We start from the raw sequence: 14,330 nt of genomic DNA, 5'->3' as shown, positions 1-14,330 counted from the left end.
CTTCTCTTGATTGTTGACTTTGACACACATACACCTACCTCCTGGAGAGTGTTCTTGATCTGGCCAACTGTTGTGAAGGGTGTTTTCTTCACCAGGGAAAGAATTCTTCGGTCATCCACCACAGTTGTTTTCCGTGGTCTTCCGGGTCTTTTGGTGTTGCTGAGCTCACCGGTGCGTTTCTTCTTTTTAAGAATGTTCCAAACAGTTGTTTTGGCCACGCCTAATGTTTTTGCTATCTCTCTGATGGGTTTGTTTTGTTTTTTCAGCCTAATGATGGCTTGCAGATTCCAAATGCAAATAGCACACTTGAAATGAACTCTGGACCTTTTATCTGCTCATTATAATTGGGATAATGAGGGAATAACACACACCTGGCCATGGAACAGCTGAGAAGCCAATTGTCCCATCACTTTTGGTCCCTTAACAAGTGGGAGGCACATATGCAAACTGTTGTAATTCCTACACCGTTCACCTGATTTGGATGTAAATACCCTCAAATTAAAGCTGACAGTCTGCAGTTAAAGCACATCTTGTTCGTTTCATTTGAAATCCATTGTGGTGGTGTATAGAGCCAAAAATGTTAGAATTGTGTCGATGTCCCAATATTTATGGACCTGACTGTAATTAGTGCTGATTGTAGGATCCTACCACTGTCCCTTTGGTCATCTCTCATCCCTTATTTTCTGCTAGAAACAAAACTGAACACCTCAGTGTAAACTTAGAAACGTGCAGATAAACATCTTAGGGCACTCACCATGTGTGAGGTAGCGATAGGTGCTGAGGAAGTGGTGAGAGGTGGCTTGGCTGAGGGCAAACTGAAGTGCTGGCCTGTGTCTGGGGGAGAGGACAGAGAGCGCAACCGTTCCTCTTGACGCATAGGGAGGTTGCGGTTTTCCTCCACAGGAAATGGTGGTGAAGGTTTGGTCAGTTGTGTAGGAGTGGTGGGTGGTGAGGAGATCCCAGACACTATGTGGAAAGATAAAGAGTGATAATGTCGGTTTGTGTTCAAATAAAATGTTATAGGCTGTACATCCCCAAGCTTCAGACCTGAAGGAATAAGCGATCCTTGAAAAAACATATGTAAAAACGATTTATTCCTTGATCTATCGCACCATCCTAGGACCAAATAGAGCAAAAATAATAACATGATTTTTCTGTGCTTTCAAGTCTTTCACTATTTCTGTAATACATAACCAGCATAACACAGCATACTTAAATATACAAGCAACTGCTTGAACAGAAGCAGACTAGGGGTTGCATGAGCTACAGGTTTATCTAATAGCAGTAACAATAAAATATGAAACATATTAAACATATTAACTTATTTCTGAGTTTGCTAAATATTCAGGTTAATAGGTCTATATTTAGGATTTTATGTGATCAATGTTTAATCCAGTGTACAGTATGAAACAATCACATTGCATTTGTATCAAGTATTTTGAATTCAGGCTTCAGGTAAATTATCGTTTATTTGATTTTACTAGGCAGAACTTCTTTAAATGTGCCTATATTTGTTGTAAAATGTAAAGTAATATAATGATTTGCAGTGGTGCACTGGTAACGGATTCAGCCAGGGGATGGCAGACAGTTAGGTCAAATCCCAGTTGCACCATTGCTAAGATGTTCTTCATGTCTCGGTTTAAAAAATGGGGCAGCTTTATGTGTCTCAAAGAAAGCAGTCTTATATTCTATTTTGGTTGATTTAGGTTTAATCTTAAATTAAACTTAAAGTGTACTTTCACTTTCACAATATGTATAATAGTTCACTTTAAATGCAGTCAAGTATACATCTTGACTTATAGTACAGCATCTTTAAAGTAATTCAAAACTATAATAACTGTAACTTTGTGTTGTTTTTGGTCCCAGTTCAGTCCTAAAAAAGTAAAAAATTAGTACATAGACAGTATATAAAATAGTAAAATTAATTGATGGGTTTTATTGTACTTAAATTGATGGGTTTAATTCAAATCCTAATAGCTAAAAAAAAAAAAAAAAGTCAGTCTATAAATAATGTCAGCATAGACTTAATGATAAGTTGAATAAAAATGTGTTCTGTGCTCCATTAAGTAGCCAAAATATTATTACAAACATTTAAATAATGAGCTTAATATATGAACAGCTGGATTACATTCATAAAATAAATCTGTGCTGAGGGGGTCTGTGTTTTTTTTTTTTTTTTAAACAGTTAAAGGAGGGGGGTCCCAGGGTGCCAGAAAGTTATATTATGGTATATGTGTTTATGAACTTACAGTATGATAAAAAAAAATTACTTAAGTAAACTATCTTTCAGTAAGGGATGTGATCATATGCTCCATGGTTACTGAACAAGACATTTATATACGACCTCTCTGTCTAAAGCTTCTGCAACGCAACACTGCATTGCAGCACCACTGTGTATGTTGAAAGGTTGCCCATATTGGACAGTGACATCTCCTTCCTGATCCCACTGTATGCTGAACCCATGCCAGGAAAGTGGCCTGAGAAGCATGCCTCCCTGTTTAACAGCTCCATTACAGGCACAAAGCCGAGAGCATGTGCAGTTCTCTGTCTTTATCACACTTATTTCACACATCACTGGATCCCAAGGCCAACAGGATTCACACTGCGTTTCCCTCCACCCCTTAATAAAGTAAGTTTAGAGGAGAAGAAGGAGGTGAAGAAGCATGCTGTAACATTTCACATAAGCATCTCATTCACCTTAACAGGCCAACATAATAATATAGAAGATAATTCTCTTAGCATGACAGGACTGGAAGTCAAAGATAAGACTGAAAGATTATTAAATTACACGGCAGATTCTTTAATCTGATGTATGCCTTGAATCCCAAAGGATTAGCCTTAACATAAATGATTTGAGTAATGTGCCTTGTGTTGTAACTTGCCACACTTGCCACATGATTGTTATTGGTCAAACAGCAACAATCAAGTGGTCTCAGTTTCCCCTCAGAGATCAGTAAAGTCTATCTATAAAAATCAACCTGATGGCTTCAACATAATTGGATCTTGTGATTGCTTTGGCTTTGTTTTGTTTGACCTTGATGCCTCCTGGTCATGTTTTCTCTTCTTGTAGTCAGATCCAGTTCCAGAGAGACTCTCTCTCTCGTGTCTGAGCATCTTTATTTGTGTTGAGTCTAAAGCTGAGCAGCACTCGAGTTTTCACTTTGAGTAGCTGCTCAGGGGAGAGTGAAACCTAGCCTCGTCTGCATGGTGGAAGACATCCTGAGAGCTGAAAAGTGCTGTGTTGCCAGGTTTTTGTTAATAGTTGTGCTGACGGTGGGAAAAATCACCATCGGAGGCCACCACATATAAGCACAGACAATAAATTTGGAAAGCAGAATAAGAATAGACTTGTCTGATCACTAATGGCCCACATAGAGTCAGAGGCAGCATCAGAAATGCAACTGTAGCAAAACATCGTGTTTCAATAGACTAAAAAAAACGATTAACAAGTGCCACAGCTTCTCCACAGATACCGAACAAAGCAATTATTTTCTCTTAGACAAGCTTTTCATCAGCCAAGAAAACATTGGAGAAACAAGAGAGATGAAAAGAGCAAGGATGATGTCATCTGGAAGACTGCCTACCCCCTAATCTCTTTTTCTCTCTCTCTTTCTCTCTATATACATTCCAACCATGTTGTTATTCAAGCACAATCCACTCTTCACTCATTAGCATCTTCTTCACGAATGAGGTCTAACATTTCTACTAACACTGACTGTCACACAGCCTGGCACTAACAAGATGAAAAGAAATAATGTGTGACACTGTGCTGGATCATACCCCGTACATCACAGCAGAGCAGTCTAGCGAAACCCTGCCACGGGGATATTTTTACCTTCCCAAAATGTGATCACTCACTGTAATGGTAGTCTCTGATGACCCATTAATTTGATGTGGGATTTAGATGAAACACCATGACGGTGCAGATTTGAAGCTAGAAAAGCACTGTGGATGATTCATTGTCTGACACAGGGACAGAAGTGACAAAGTAAACCACCTTTAATATGAGCTCAGAAGAAATTCTTTACTCCATGACACCCTGGAGTGAACTCCAGCATAATTTGATGCAATTTCGGGCCTCATTCATGAAATTTGATGCTAAACTTCATGGATTTGATGACATTAAAATCTTGACGATTGAACTGAGAGAAAAATATTCTCATACTGTATGTACGCGAACTAAAAATTATGTGTACGTAATTTTAGTGTCCAAGAGCAGCTAACTTTTTCCCCAATGACTTTTAGTTAAACCAGTGTGACATACGTGAGTGACTAATTGAATGATTTAATTAATAAATTAAACCAATACTGATTATTAAACCTCCACGGAAATAATAATTGTTATAGTACATTATTGTTTTGTGTAGTAACAGCTCATTCACAGGGATATGTATGGTGGACAATGTACTTAATCTAAGGCTAGTAATAAACAAATTTTAAAACGTTATTTAACAATGAAAAATGGATAATTGTTGGCATGGTGATGCTTTCTGTACGGAGACGCTTAATTAACATTTATAGAAGGTGTCTCTACTGTCAAAGCTTTGTAAATGTCAGTAAGTCTTCCAACCTTGCGAAGGTCTTTAGGACTTTGTGCTCTCCAGTTTCTCAGTGATATGACAAGCTGCATTGTTTGTCTTATTAACTTCAAGAAAGAGAAAAATGCGGGGTTGGTGAGGGAACTGTTTATAGCTCCTATAACGCAGATGATAACAGGAACTAACTTGTCTCCTGGACATTAAAAAGCACCATGTGTAATTCATTATTAAATTAAAATCTTAATTGTTAGAAGAATAAAACATATCAGGATGTGCTGTTATTGGAAAATAATCAACTTTGTGGTGGTAATGGTATCACTCCACCCTGTCATTGATTATTTTACTATAACAGCACTCCCCTTAATTTTATTTCTTACTTAACCTTTTTTACCCGCAGTAATTCACTCTTTTTACCCGCAGTGATTTAATCTTTTACTCACATTTAGGATTCAGCACACACATACAGTACATACTGTAGGTCCCCTGCATGTTTAAACCAACTTCGTCTGTATGTCAGCTGACATTTACCTGGGTTGTAGTCATTTTACTTATGAAATGTAAACTGAAATTTTAAAACAGAATCTTAACAGGAAAAGAACACCAGCATCACCAGTAACACCAGAATCACAGAGCAGTTATAATGTCGGCCGTATCAATGACTGCTATTCAGACAAATCTTTCTGACCACGCTGATCAGGCTAGATCAATCTTGCTAGAGGTCAATCATAAATGAATGCTAAGGCAATTATATTGCATAGGAGTCAGAGAAGCTTTACTCATTTCACGAAGGTCAACATGATAGGGCTCCAGTTCTACCAGTGGTTAAATATATGCTGTGAATCATGCAAGCTTTCCTAATTTCTTCTAAACGCCATGAATGCCACTGATGATTACCCCTTGGTCACCAAATTTGTCCCCCAGTAGTCCCAAACCTTTGAGCTCTAACCATCTGCTTAACCCTCTGTTGTATAGATCTCTGTCACACCTAGCAATCCAAATATGACCAATCCTATACACTGTCTAGATACAGTACAGTGTTACATTCCTGAAGCACAGGAACAAGAAGATAATTATAGCTCACTGTACTTCATTGCACCCAGCTGTTTGCCTGGCCTGGTAATAAGAACTGGCTCAAACTCAAGTTTGGCTCTGAATTGTAAGTTTGACAAAGGGCAGACAGGTGTGTCAGAGTGTCCACTCTCTGGAGCCTAATTATGGAGCAGATGGGTGTCCCTGACTGCAGCTTCTGTCTCACGAAACCTGCAGGGAAGAGACAGGCAGAACAGACTCACGCACACACACAGGCGAGTAGAACACAATGGCCTCCTAAAAGTGCTGCAATGACCTTCAACTTATCACCACACACTCAGCTATAGCATCTATGTGTGTGTATCTGACGACAGTATACGAAAAACAGAGATCCTGTCCACGTGAATACATAATGTACACTCCTGGGCAAAAAGAAAAAAGGTCCCAAAATGGCAGAAATATTAAGCTTTTAATGGTCTTAACAGCAAATCATTGGCCAGGAAGTTAGCAAGAATTAAACAAATACTGAAGATCTCTCCCTGCTCTATCAATCCCAGTTCCATTTATGAGCTTGTTGGGCTGCATCAGGTGTGGCAGATAACCAAATAAAGACTAATCTTTTCAGAAAAAAAAACACCCTAGAAGATATATTTTTTAAATTTTGTACATAGACATGTGTTTGTATGAATTTCATACAATGAATTGTATGAATTTTACATCAAATATTTTAATCATTTTATCATGATTTTTACTCTGTGATTTTACCAAGAAGACTATATAAGTGAATTTCCCTGTTTTTAGCTTTTCCCAGTTCACTGCAGCAAAAGTAAATGAGCAAATAGTGGCGCAGGGGGTCTCAGGAATGCATTTGTTTTACTCTTGCTAATTTTCGGACCCATTATTTGGTGTTAAGACCATTACAAGCTTAATATTTTTGCCATTTTGGGCTTGACCCGTTTTTTTTAATATTTTTTTTTTGCCCTGGAGTGTATGTCTCTGTATATCCATATAATTTTATACCGTTTTCCTGAAATTGTGGCATTACTTGTAGATAGATATAGTATATAGTAAGTAGATATGTGATGTACATCTGCAAAAGCAAGTGCCAGTGCAAATGCCAGTAGTGTTTAAAGAGAGCATGTGAAAAAGTTTTCTTCACACCTTCCTTAGAAACTGAATACATAGACATATACACACTGTTATATTTCCTGTTTATATTATATTTTTTCCACGGGTCTCATTCAACAGCTTGACTTGACACACAATTATGACTATTTATAGCAAGTTTCAGTTTTATCCTTCCAAGAGTCAGTTTGAAATCTGAACTTGCCAATGATGTTAAAAAAACAATTAACACACAAAAACCTTTGTCACACTATGATAACAGAATACAATATTGCACCTTAAGTGCATCATCCATATAAGTGCTTCCTAAGTATGAATAGTACAAACAAATTCAGAACTATTTAATTATTGTAGACTTTTCTCCCCCAACGTGGATGCAGTGTTTATTATCAAAGCAATGTCCATTTACACACACACACACACACTAGTAGACTTATGTTTATGTTTGTTTATGTTTATGTGGTTAAAGCACTTGGTTAATGTTACTGTATTATGGGCTCTTAAGCTATTTAATGGATGTGAGTGAAGGCTGGCAGTAGAATATAGCCAGCGGTTAGGGTTAGTGTGACATGATAAACCATTTTATAGGGTGTAAAATAGCTCAGATCCTTGCAGCATTCAAGTCATAGAGATGCTAGTATAAACCAAGTGATGTTAAAAGGACAACACTAATGCGTTTTAAAGGCCCTAACAACATCAATTTGAGATGGGATGCTATCCCCACAGATAAAAAATGACACAAGGCTGTCTGTGAAAACCTATCAGATGTCAGTGTGTCAGAATTCTGACAAACAGCCAAAAGATATGAAAAATCAGGTTTTGGCCACAGTTGTATTTTTCTGCCTATAACATATATTGGCATCTAAAATTTGATTATTTTGATTATTACAAAATGGAAAGAATATGGAGCAACTGCAATTCTGTCTAGAGGAGGCCATCCACCAACAGCCAATGACTGAATAAGGAGAGCATTATTCAGAGAAGCAACCAAGTGAGCTCCCCATCTCAGATAGGAGAAACTGTTCACAAGACAAACATAGTCTGAACACTCCACAAAGTAAGTATATAAGAGTGTCAAGCCATTTGAAATCCAATTACATATTGGAAGTTCAGCAAATATGTAGAAAAAGGTTCTTTGGTCTAACAAGATGAAAACTGAAGATTTTAGCCTTGGAACACCAACACTGTTCATCACCCTGAGAACATCATCCCCACAGTGAAGCATACTGGTGGTAGCATGTTCAGGGTCCCACTGCCTCTTGGCTGCTTCTCTGTCTAATGCTCTCCTTACTTGGTCACTAAACTTTGGTGGACAGTGTCCTCTAAGCAAAGTCATGGTTGTGGCATATTCTTTAGATTTTTAATACAGAACTGTTTATATCTGTTATTACACCTGCAGTTAAGAGAAAAATGATTTATGAAGTGTGAAGGTTTTCATGACAAAATAAGACATACTGTGTGAGGCATTTGCATTTGTTGTACTAAAACCAGTGACTCAGAGGAATATGTGTGTGCGTATGCTTGTTTCTGGAGCTGAGGCAAGTTTTTTGATGTGTGTTTCTTTTTAAAGCAGGGTGAGACCAGTGCCAGATTAGTGTATTCCAAGTTTTTAGTGAAGATCAGCCAAGCATTTCATTACACTGAGCTCTTCAAGGACGTACATGTTCACCAAACTGATTCAGCTCGGTAATAAATGAAGTAATTAGAAAATGTTGGGCAGTGTATGTGAGTTTTAATTGTGTTTAGACAGTTAAATACAGTATACTGAATGCAAGCAATCAAAACCAAAAAGAATTGTGATTCTTTGACATACATTTTAGGAGCTTTGGTGGACTAGGTGCCCCCCAGTTGATCAATAGTGGCACTTATATTTCTGCTGAACGGGATGAATATACTGCACTATACTGCGATTTTTACAGTGGATCTGACAAAGAGTGCATGAGTTTATGATGATATTATTTTCATGCTGTGCCACACCAAATTGACCAAAGTTAATCAAAATGTGCCTGGGTTTCAAGTTTGGTAAGGATTAGTCAAAAGGTTGAGGATCTTCTTTACTAAAGGATCTTCTTTACTAGTACTAAAGTTTTTTGGCATTTGATAGTTATAGTACTACAATATGTACACTATATAGCCAAAGGTATGTGGACCTCTGACCGTCCCACCAATATCTGGGCCTTTCCCAAACTGTTGCCACAAGCACACAGTTGTCTACTGTAGTAATAAGATTTTCCTTCATTGGAACTAAGGGGCACAAATCTGTTTCATCATGACAGTGCCCCTGTGCACAAAGCAAGCTTCATGAACACATGGAACACAAGGCTGATGTTGAGGAAATCGGATGGCCTGAGCCCTGACTTCAGCTGAACACTTGGAATTGGAATCCTGACTGTACCCCAGGCCTCCTCACCTGACATCAGAGCCTGACCTCACTAAAGCTCTTGTGGCTGAATGAGCACAAATCCCCATAGACACACTCCAAAATCTAGTGGAAAGCCTTCTCAGAAGAGTGGAGGCTGTTGTAGCAGCAAAGGGGGAACCAACTCCATGCTAATGTCTATAGTTTTGGAATGGGCACATATGAGTATCACGGTCAGGTGTTCACATACTTTTGGCCATATAGTGTATATGTATCAAGATCCATTAACTGACTTTAATAATAACCACTAGAACTCTAGTCCTTCCTGTTACTAATTTGAAAAAACAAAAAAACAAAACTATTTCAGACATTTGACCTTGCTGTGACTTTTTGACCCTGTTCAATTCCAAAATCTAACCAAAATCTGCTGGTTACAATGATAATTCTATATATATCCTATAAACATTAAACTAGCTGTTGTTGAGATATGGCGCTAATGAGAATCTCGGATGATAATGCCTCCACCACCTAGTGACGGAGGCATAAAAAAGACATATGTGATAATGAGAATTATTCAGTGAAAATATCAGAAGTTAATATGAGTTTACTGTCTTAAGAGCTTGTCGTAATATTACAGTATGCTTTGTTGCACTAATTAGACTATCACTGGAGCCACTTATGTTAATGTAGAACTGTAATGCACTGGTGAGAGAAGATACTTTCACTGCACTCTTCTAATATATGATGCTGTCTTTTGTTATTCATTAACAGTCATCACAGCCTGTGCCTCTGAGAGTGAATTTGGCAGTTTCTGGCAATGCTCTTAACTAAATGTCTCTGACAAAACCATTTGTACTGACATCATCACTTCTTCTCTTAAAAGAAACCATTACCCAAAAGATGACACCTTTGCTACAGTTCATTTTAGGCATAAATTTCGAATTGTGTGAACAACGTTACTTCCTGGCCCGGATTAATTTTAGTCTCTAGTCTACACATGGCCCTTTAGCTCTTTGCAAAATTTTGCCTCGGCTTTCAGTTCAGTAAAGCATTGAGTGGTATTGGAAGCACATTCATCCTCACGGCCATTGCAATAATAGTTCAGAGAACCCATTACGTTGCCATTTTGGTCTTTCTGTAATAGACACACTTTTGCTCTGCCAATCTTATGCTTTCAGTGGTTGTCTTCATTGACTGCTACTGCTGAGTGGAAGGGAAAGCTGAGCCTAAAGACTGTAAAAATGCCGATAGATGGAGAAGGAATTGGATGACCAGATGCTGACCTTTGTGCTGCAAATTGATTCAGAAAGAATGAATCATTACTGGGATGGGAGATACCACTTTCATTTTGATCCAATACCAAGTAATGTAACCAAATATGAATCCATTATTCAAAATGAACAGGTCACATGTTCTAAACAGATACACAGATACAAATAGGAGGTGCACTATTCTTTTTAGGGTTTTTTGTTTCTTGCTTGCTTGTGAAGCTTGCTAGAAAGGTTCACAGAGAATCTGGTTGAGACTAGAAGTGTACATGGGATCTTGAAGGACTCAACAAAAATGTCACATGAATGGGAGATTTTTACTTTCTTGAAGCTTTCCATGAAGCTTGCAGGACAAAGAAAGGCCATGCTCATTAATCTGAACATGTGCCAATGTGCAATGCATTTACAACATTCCCTCATTCATAACATCCTGGTCAGGGTCATGGTCAAGAAACTGTCAGAGCCAAAATTCACATACCATGCTGATAGTAGTAGTATTTCTACCACTGTTTCTTTTTCCAACATTTTCCAGAATAAAGGCCCACTTTGGGTTTAAATTTGAATACAGATACAGATATTTGGAGCAATGAACAGATACAGGTGCAGATACAGACTTTGGCATTGCATTACATCCCTAACTGGCTGGTACTAGAACTTGTGAATAAGAAAGCAGAAATTTGTGATTTGTACAGTGAGAATTTTGAAAAAAAGAAAAAAAAAATAGTATATGTAAAAGACAAAACTGGAGACTCTTTTCAAACTTTTGGGTCATGATTAATTACACAATTAAATAGTGTACCTGTGTGTGTGTGTGTGTGTGTGTGTGTGTGTGTGAGAAACAGACCGGAAAAAATGTGATCTCAGTGACTTTGACTGTGGTTGTTGGTGCCAGACCAGCTGGATTGAGTATTCCAGAAACTGCTGATCTCCTGGGATTTTCACACAACAGTCTTTAGAGTTTACATAGAATAGTTCAGATACCAAAAAACATCCAGTGAGCAACAGCTCTGCAGGCAGAAATGCCTTGCTCATAAGAGAGGTCAGAGGAGAATGGCCAGTCTGGTTCAAACTGACAGGAAGGCTACTGTAACTTTATGTAATCACTCTTTACAACCGTGGTGAGCAGAAAAGCATCTCAGAAAGCACAGCGCAACCTTGAGGTGGATGGGCTACAAAAGCAGAAGACCACATCGGGTTCCACTCCTTTGAGCCTCCTACACGAAAATATATATATTGTTAGTTTGTCCAATTACTTTAGTTTTACATACACACACACACACACACACACACACACACCCACAGGAGTCCCACCATTTTCACAGGCACAAAAATAATTGGACAAACAATCATAAATATCAGGATTATTTTTAATCCTTTGCAGTCAATGACTGTGTGAAACCTGGAACTCATGGACATCACCAAATGCTGAGTTTGAGACACTTTAAGATGTCTTGAGATGCTTTGCCAGGCCTTTACTGTAGCTGCCTTCAGTTGCTGCTTGTTTGTGGGTCTTTCTGGCTTCAGTTTTGTCTTCAGTAAGTGAAAAGAATGCTCAATTGAGTTGAGGTCAGGTGACTGCCTCAGCCATTTAAGAATATTCCATTTCCAAGCTCTTGGGTTCCTTTCATTTTGGGTCATTATCTGTACATTATCTGTACCGTGAAGCGCTGTCCTATTAGTTTTGCAGAATTTGATTCCATCTGAGCAGAAAGCATAATTCTGTACTCTTCAGAATTCATCCTGCTACTTCTATCAGCAGTCACATTATCAATAAACACCAATGACCCAGTTCCATTGTATGCCCATGCCATAACACTGCCTCCACCATTTTTGACAGATGATGTGGTATGCTTTGGATTATGAGCCCTTCCTTTCCTTCTCCATACTCTTCTCTTCCCATCATTCTGGTACAAGCTAATCTTGCATCAGCTAACTGGTCAGGATTTTTTTAGAGCTTTTTTAGCAGTCTAATCTGGCCTTTCTGTTCTTGAGTGTTACCAGTGGTTTGCATATTGAAGTAAAATGTCTGTATTTACATTCGTGAAGGCGTCTCTTGATTTTAGACTTTGACAATGATACGTCTACCTCCTCCAGAGTGTTCTTGACTTGGCTAGATGTTGTGAAGGTGTTTTTCTTCAACAAGGAAAGAATTCTGCGATCATCCACTTTGGTTATCTACCGTGGCCTTCCAGGCCTTTTGGTGTTACTGAGCTCGCCAGTGTCTTCCTTCTTTTTAAGAATGTACCAAATTGTTGATTTGATCTGCTTTTTTTCAGCCTAATAATGGCCTCTTTCACTTGCATTGACACCTCTCTGGACTGCACAGTGAGAGTTCCCATGAACAGCTACCAAATGCAAATTCAACACTTGGAATCAACTCCAAACCTTTTAGCTCCTTAATTTGTCATGAAATAATGGGAAAACATGCCACATCTGGCCATGACCTGCTTATCAGTCAATTGTCCAAAAAAATGGCTGTAATTCCTAAATGATTAAGGCAATATTTTTTGTTAAACTCCTTGAATAAAAGCTGAAAATCTACACTTCAATCCCATCTTTTATTCACATTATATAAATTGTGTAACTGTCCAAATACTTATGGACCTGACTGTAATTAAACAAATAGATAGATAGGCATTTTGTTCATCAATTTAAGCAGACATCTCTTTTGTAATCTGTCATTTGTAACCTACTCATGTTTTAATATTTAATATCATGAAATTTACCAATGCTTATGCACAGTTTGAATTTGGACAACAAATTAATGTATTTACCACTCATCATTTTCACTCATCATCTAATTACTGTTTAATTTGCTAGATTGCTCACTGTGGGTGCATCAGAAAATCACATAATAGCATATCAAACAGTGCGGTACCAGCTACAATTTACATAGCGCAACAGCTTTCTACGAAGAACAAGTACAATTCCTAACTTCTACTTAGTACGCAGAACTAAAAAATGCCCAGGGTATAGTTTTTCCATTTTCTCATATAGCAGAAAAATGCAACATGAAACATGAAAAGCCTTATATAGAGTATATAGATCCTTGAGAAGTGAGACAGGATAGATACAAGGTCATTTCAGCAGATGATCATGCATAATATAATGAGAAGATCTGTAATATATCTTATAACACCTAGAGATCGTAGCAGGTGGGTATGAAGAGCAAATCTGATTTGATCACCACCCTTTTCGAAACTTGCTATTGCTCTCTGCCACCTTTTAAGAAATAGCAGTTAATACCAGAGGTTTTTTATGTGCTTCCCAAAGGGTGAGCTACATTACTCAGCTTCCTACCTAATTACGACGAATCCCACTGACAATCTGTGCTGATATGATGGGCCAGCTGTGTGAGGTAAACATTTAGTTATTTGTTTAATGGATCCTTACATACCAGAGGTGCCACCAAGGGCGAGAGATATCCTAGAGCTGCTGTTTGCTCTATCTCTTGACATTTCAGATGCTTAATCAGTGCCATCCAATGGATTGAATTCCAGCTTGCTGGCTTCTTAATTTAGCCCTTGCCGCTGACACTTATTCCTGTGGATAAGATAAGCTCTTGAAGCACGATTCTCTATCTCTGCTTCTCTTTCGCCTTTCAAGTAAAAGCTGCTTAGGCAGAGTGAACTGCACTGCACAGAAGGCAAACTGACAATGTGTGTAGGTAGGCAAAACAATCAGTATCGCCATGTGATTTATAAAGCTAGAAGGTATTCTCAGACTCATTTTAGCTGGTCTCAAGCTTCATGCAACCCTGTATACTGGTTTTAGATGGAAAACAATATTTGAACACTTTTAAAATATCACGATTCTAGCTAACAGAAAACATTACTGAAATGTTACTAAACATTACTAAAAGGTTAGGCTATACTATTCCAAAAAAAAAAAAATGTTACTGCAATGTTCTAAACAGCTGCTGGAATAATAATTCACAATGTTATTACAATGGTTCTGTTTAGACAAACACTAACCAAGGGTAGTAAAAGTATCAATTAAAATTGAATCAAT

General features: G+C 38.0%; 1 protein-coding gene and 1 long non-coding RNA gene across 5 annotated transcripts in view; one reads left to right on the top strand and one right to left on the bottom strand.

Annotated features, from left to right (window-relative positions):
- prkag2a (protein kinase, AMP-activated, gamma 2 non-catalytic subunit a) overlaps positions 1–14,330 on the bottom strand; it is a 94,919-nt gene that overhangs the window by 40,594 nt on the left and 39,995 nt on the right. For all 4 annotated transcript variants that reach the window (XR_003404147.3, XM_026937798.3, XM_026937799.3 and 1 more), the window contains one exon: positions 755–966. Coding sequence is in view for 3 of the 4 variants with exons in the window: in XM_026937798.3 (XP_026793599.1) it covers positions 755–966 (212 nt within the window). In the remaining variant the exon portion in view is untranslated. The remainder of the gene's footprint in view (positions 1–754; positions 967–14,330) is intronic.
- Positions 2,157–14,330, top strand: part of LOC117595757 (uncharacterized) — a 28,822-nt gene continuing 16,648 nt past the window's right edge. Inside the window, exon 1 of the long non-coding RNA XR_008300718.1 lies at positions 2,157–13,986. This is a non-coding gene — a long non-coding RNA (uncharacterized LOC117595757). The remainder of the gene's footprint in view (positions 13,987–14,330) is intronic.

Source organism: Pangasianodon hypophthalmus, chromosome 22 (assembly GCF_027358585.1).
Source record: "Pangasianodon hypophthalmus isolate fPanHyp1 chromosome 22, fPanHyp1.pri, whole genome shotgun sequence".
In the NCBI taxonomy this organism is placed as follows: Eukaryota; Metazoa; Chordata; class Actinopteri; order Siluriformes; family Pangasiidae; genus Pangasianodon; species Pangasianodon hypophthalmus.
Note: the sequence above shows the minus strand (reverse complement) of the source record. Positions and strands in the feature narration are given on the sequence as shown.